Genomic DNA, 6,190 nt, shown 5'->3' on the forward strand with positions numbered 1-6,190 from the left:
TCTTGTTTTTCTTTTCTTGTAAATAATGTTACATTATTTTACGTTTTATTCCTATATTTAGTAGGTTTGTTTTGTTTTGTTTTGTTTTTGTAATTGTATTATACTTACCGACAACCTTTAACAAAGAAGACTGACTGAATTAAAATTTTAAAATGTAAGAAATTAAATACACGGAAAAGTAGCACAAATAAATAAATCATTATAGACTAAAAACACTTTACGCGTAGTGCATGCAAACATAAATGCTATGTATACTGGACATGCTGTCTTATAAGTCTTTTTACTGACTATTGTAAGCATCTTTCAATACTATGTATTATTATTATTATTATTATTATTATTATACAAACACTTTTTGCTCTTTTTCTGTGCAACCTAAAGCACAAGAACTTACTTTGTCTTTCCTCTCAAATTCCTGAATGGATAGGCTGCTGAAACTGAACAGGCAATTGGGTGGGGGGTCCACCAGCGCATCTGGCTACACAGCCGCACCCGAAGACAAAGCAGGCCCTTAGAAGTGGGCAACTCTTCGTATCCCCTTCTCTGGACTGGCTAGTTGCCATAGAAACAGGGCTGAGGTTGATGCAGTATGATGCAGTTGGACCACTTGGCTATTAGCAGAGGACTCGAGTGTGGTTAGGTGCAGTTCATGTTTGAAATGTTGGTCACTTACCACGTCTGCAGCGCACAAAAACACAATGGGAAAACGGAGAGTAGCAGACTAGCGATAGTTTCAGTATAAAGTGCCTTTAAGCATGATTAAGAGTGTTCTACCATTCTGTGACTAGTAAGAGCTTCTATACTATAAGGGAAAATACCTGACAGGTAAAATTTATATGAATGAAATTAGTTTCATGTTGTTTATTACAGGTGCAAGGTAAATACATTTTCACCCCATTAATTTATTACACTACTCATTTTTATCCCTACTATAAAAAACTAACAATCTGATTCTTCTCCAAACCTATATAATAAAATTTACAAGGTAGGGCATAATTTTGGAGCAATGGTCAGTACAGTATCTTATGCAAGCATGAAATGCACCAATCATATGTCATTCTCTCACGTGTTTGGTCCAGAACAGGAAGACATTTACATATTTTTATAGCTCAAATATGCATGACCCATGAGTTGTCCAGGTGATACCATGTCACAATATCATCTCAACATAAACAGCTTTAGAAATGATACGGCCAAATCTGAAAGACTTTTATAACAACCTAAAAAATTATATTTTTATCATACTTACAAATATATAAAGCATTTTCTGAGCTTGGATAGCAGAGCAGAAATGCTAATTCTTGTTTATTATACTGCACTATAAATGGTTGAATGCTTACAGTAAACTTTACAGTGAAAAATAGTCCATGTATTATTACATTTTATTTTTCAATATATATATATAAACAACATGTCTTAGATTATGGACTTAATTGTATGTTCACATTCATTTTAAACTATGTAGAAAGGTTCACAGGTTCCTGCAGAAAGGGTCTAATTAACCTATTAAGGTGTTATTCAATAAAAAGGTCTACCCAAACTAGATAAAAAGGCTTAGTTATTGTGTAAGTGTACTGATGTAACTGTAATATCCTACTTTGTGAGAGTAATGGGCCTTTTCTGGAGCAGTGACCTGCCTTGCACAGCACCTTTAAAAGGGAAAGCAGACTGTATTTGAATAATTGATGTCTATTGGCACATGTTAAAAGAAACAAAAGCACTACCTTCATTTCTGTCTGTTAGGCTTTTGTTCAATATTATCTCATATGTGTGCAGAAAATGCATATATCCCATTATACTGAAAAATGCAATGAACAAGAACAAGAATGCAATTGTTAACTATAGAGGTTCTATAGCTCTTTTATCAACACTGACGTTCAGCCCATTTGGGTTTAACACAATACACCTTTCTGAAGGTAGCCACAAATAGTTAATTATTCACTACAATTTGTTCAGAATCAAGGGGCTATTGACTCGCGTTTCTACTGCCATCTGGCGGTAGCATGATGAATACTAATTTCTGGGTATCATACAAAAAAAACCAAACAAAAAAAAAACCTCCACACATTAGGTTTCCCATAGTCTATACAATAGTTAATGCAATTTAAAAGCTTTTTGCAACTTTGTTTTGTATAACTTAGAGTCTTAAGATCGATATTTGAACGAAACCAAATAATAAAAAAAAGAACATAAATCAAAATGTTTCTTAAAAAAAGAGCAAGCCTAAAAAGAGCAGGGAGTAAACTTGGATCAAATATGTAAGGAAAACATTCTCTTCAACATCATTAATAAATGGCAAATGAGTGAAAGGTGCCCCATTTATTGTTTTTTTTTTCTCTCCCAAACATGTAAACAATACTGTAAACTGGAAACAATCATACAGAAAGACACTGTGAATTCACAAATAAAAACATATATAAACAAATATCGAAATACTGAAAATGTCCTTTGAATGCAATTTTTGGAAATGCTGGAATGCTTGACAACATCGATATTCTTAAATATATATATATATATATATATATATAGACTTCTATAGCGATAAACTTTGCATTTAGATTCATTTTCCCCCAGAGTTTTATGGGAAATTAAAAGTGCCTTTGTCCCAACACACTCTGATGCATTGGTAGAAGAGATAAAAATAAAGGCAGTTTTAAAATGGAGAGGGCATCTCCTAGATGCCACCCTCTCTCTCATTCCAACCTGAACAGGCCCACGGCTCCCTGATAAAGCCTACTACATCAAACTTCCTGAAAACGTTCAACCTGCACCCCCAAAACCACACTGAAACAATCCAGACTGCATTCAGCCAGTGTTCTAGAATTCACTCAGTTATTTCCTTCTGTGTGAAAAGTCTAGCTTGTAAGCTGAGCAATGTCTAGACTGCTTCAATATGGTCGTGCAACACAGACTTTAGTCAAATACATATTTTAGGCCAAGTCAGTGAAAAGTCGCAGTTACAAGGTGTCCTTCTTGTTGAACTTTAAGGGATACCCGATTGCAATTTCTAAACATTCCACCAAGGATCCAGCAGAGAGAAAGTCTAGCTCGACCTCTATGAATTTAATGTAGATGGGCAGGGGGGGTGAGGAGCTGCTGTGCTTGGCTTGGGTGGAGCAGTTCTCCTGCAGGAACCTGCTGATGGCGGAGGGCTCAGCCCGGCTGCAGTGCTTGCCTGAGCTCTGGAAGTGCTGGAATAGACATTGCTGCAGGGTCCGCTCCTCCGCTATGCCGAGGTAGCAGTAGGTCACTTTGGCTGATGTTTTCTTTCGCTTCTTCTCGTCCTCAACACGCTCTGCCTCTTGCACTCCCGCCGGCGAGCTGCCGCATTCTGCACTCGAGCCCACCCCCTCCTCGTAGCCAATGGCGTACAACCCGTATGTTTTCGGGATGCCGCCTGGAAGGAGGTACTGCGAGCCGTCACCGCAGCCCGTGGAGCCGGTCTGCGCTATGGCGATCCAGTCCACCTCCATGTGGAGCTCCAGACAGCGCGCTTCGCTAATAGTGATGTCAAGGAACTTGTAATAAACATTCTTCCAGTTCATCTTCTGCACCTTGGTCATGATGACACGGCCTTCGGTCTTCTCCGGGTTGAAGTATTCACGCAGCCGCTTTCCCAGAGGCACCTGGGAGCTGATCTCGGCGTAGTGGTAGCGGATCTCCTCGCGCCAGCGTGTGTTGTAACCCACACCGAAGATTGCCAGCTTGTTGGAGAGATGCAGGCGGGAAAAGTCTGTCCATGTTTGGAAGTGCTCCCATTTGACCTCCACGGACTCCAGGATGCGCATCACATTCTGCATCACTTCCTGTCGTCTGCAGGGATTCATAACACCGCTGGGTTTTAAGCAAAACAGCATTTAATATATAAAAACTCACAAGGTGCAAAGACAAAATGGAAAGCTGATTAGCACGTAGATGAAGTCTTGAGTTGCTTCCCATAAGGCACTCTTTCCATCAGATCACATCAACACTACTATGCACTGTGAGCCACAGCTGGAGGAAAGGTTTTTGGAAAGAGAGTGAGTGCGCCTTATTCATTACTTTCATGTGCTCTTTACTTACTGAGTATGCTCTGAAGCCTCTGGTCTTAACTGTAAAATTCTGTTTTTAGGAAGCTGGATCTCCTCTGTGAAAGATAAAGAACATGGGTGTGTGCATCAAAATGAGACATTTATACTTCATATGAAATTATGTAAACATGCTGATAAGCTGTGACATTTTAATAAACTTTAAGGACTCACATGAATGCCATAAAATGTAAGGACTCAAAGATTATTTTCTCTATATGAATGACATTTCTAATTTATACAAATAGAAATTACACATTTGCCACACACATGTAAATAAAGAATCCCAGGATAAAGGATTTTTTTTATGTCATACTGTCATATGTCATTCATTGAATCAGCACAGTACATGTGGTGCACCTTGTGGCAGGGAAAGTTGTTTTTGCACCTTCAGGAACAGCACTGATTTTCACTTCATTTGGTAAGCTGCACAGGGTCAGCTAAACGAGAGTGCAGCCTGTAGTTCTTAGGCATGCGACCACAGCTGGTCTTGCTCACCAGCCTCTATTTCGCCCTCCTGGAAAGCAGCGGCCAGGTCCTGGTTGCACCAGTCCTCCTGAGGGTAGTCTTCCATGGTGCTCCCGTCCGACTCCATCTCCTGGTACAGGCCGCTGCTGTTGATCAGCACCGGCTGACAGCTCTGTGAGTCCCAGCCGCCCTGGCCGAACACCTTCTCCAGTTGCTCGATGGAGTAGCTGCTCTTCCTCTTCCCGATGCCATGCTCCTTCACGCGGCTGTAGCATCGCCGGAGGGTCTGCGGTCGACCACAAAAACATTCTGCATTCCCAAAGCTTTGCCATCCCGAGGTAACAAACCACAAACTATATTCTAATCTTTAATAGAAATGCAGTATAGCACACATAGTGTACACACCTACACTATTATCACGTTACTGGGTTAGCTGTGGTAATGGCTGAATATTGTTAGTAAACAGCAATACTGACACACTGAGAAGAGCTGATTTATGACTTAAGAAAGTAGCAAGTCTTTCATTTGAACACATTCCCTTATATGCCTAGATATCTGATGTTTGGGACAGCGACAGAGACCTAAAATCAGCACCCAGCACTCCATTACAGCCACAGCGATGGGGATAACGGCATGCTAGTTAAACGTTAAATGCTACGTTAAACCGGGTCTCTAACCCATGGTTTGATTATGACTTTCCATCAGGCCTAGCAGGATCGACGGCCAAATCTCCAAACACAGCTGCTGTCTTGACCCGAAAAGCGACCAGGTGTAGGCTGGTCGGCGGTAACACTGGCGAGCTCTTTACCTTCATCCTCTCTCTACACTGAGACGGGGTCCTTTCGTATCCCAGCTCCGCCAAGGCTCTTGACACACGCTCGTACATGGCCGGCCCGGGTGCTTTCCCAGAAAACACCGTCCCTGCTACTTCCAGCTGCTGCATCCGCGCCTCGGCTAACCTTTCGTTGCCCCACACAGCAATGAGAGCGTTGGTTTCGGACGGGGTCCACGACATGCCCCGGCACACGGTGAAACTGTTGGAGGAGGCAGAGGCCGTTCCACTTCGGCCTGCGACCCCCGATATGGAAATGCCCACGTTCAAAGGTGAAAATCTGTTAGGCGTGGAGGAATTAGAGTGGTACTGGTTGCTGTCACTCAAATCTTCCGATTCTGGAGACGGGACCTCGGTTTTAGGTATCTTCAGCGGCACCGATATTTCGGGAGAATGCTCCGCGTTACTGGGGGCCGCCATCTTGCTGTTGCTCTGTTGCTAAGGGGAGGGGGGAAGGGAGTTTACGCGCGCGGCCTCGTCTAGCGTGCCGGGCGCGCGGCACGCTTACAAATCAAGAGTTCATTTCAGGACACTGTAAAAAATTATTAAAAAATACTTTCCAGAGCTGCCGAACAATGACTGTAATTTGAAAAGTATTAAAAAACAACAACAAAACAAAACATGATATCAAACAAAAGTAAATACGACAAGGTTGTTTGTGTTTGTATTTGGTCATCCTTCGCACAAGCCAAGTTTACTCTTATGACAGAAATACAGACTTATTATTTAATTTTTTCTCCTTGTTGTATATAGATAGATATAGTTTATGACATAAAGATTATGTTATGGCCTTTTCGCCTTTCGTCCACTAGGCGGAGTTACT

General features: G+C 41.6%; 1 protein-coding gene across 2 annotated transcripts; it reads right to left on the minus strand.

Annotated features, from left to right (window-relative positions):
- Window positions 1–1,366: 1,366 nt before the first annotated feature.
- On the minus strand, window positions 1,367–5,810 carry LOC113571552 (myb/SANT-like DNA-binding domain-containing protein 2). Of its 2 annotated transcripts, none has more exons than XM_027000545.2 (4): window positions 5,344–5,810; window positions 4,566–4,821; window positions 4,063–4,126; window positions 1,367–3,813 (listed from the first exon to the last, which is right to left on the minus strand). In XM_027000545.2, exons 1-4 carry the CDS (start codon window positions 5,785–5,787, stop codon window positions 2,958–2,960), a joined length of 1,620 nt encoding a protein of 539 aa, XP_026856346.2. In that variant the 5' UTR covers window positions 5,788–5,810; the 3' UTR covers window positions 1,367–2,957. The 2 variants fall into 2 exon arrangements, with proteins under 2 accessions (XP_026856346.2, XP_026856345.2); XM_027000544.2 differs by having other exon boundaries at window positions 1,367–3,834.
- Between the last annotated feature and the right edge of the window lie 380 nt (window positions 5,811–6,190).

Source organism: Electrophorus electricus, chromosome 17, assembly GCF_013358815.1.
Source record: "Electrophorus electricus isolate fEleEle1 chromosome 17, fEleEle1.pri, whole genome shotgun sequence".
NCBI classification, from domain to species: Eukaryota; Metazoa; Chordata; class Actinopteri; order Gymnotiformes; family Gymnotidae; genus Electrophorus; species Electrophorus electricus.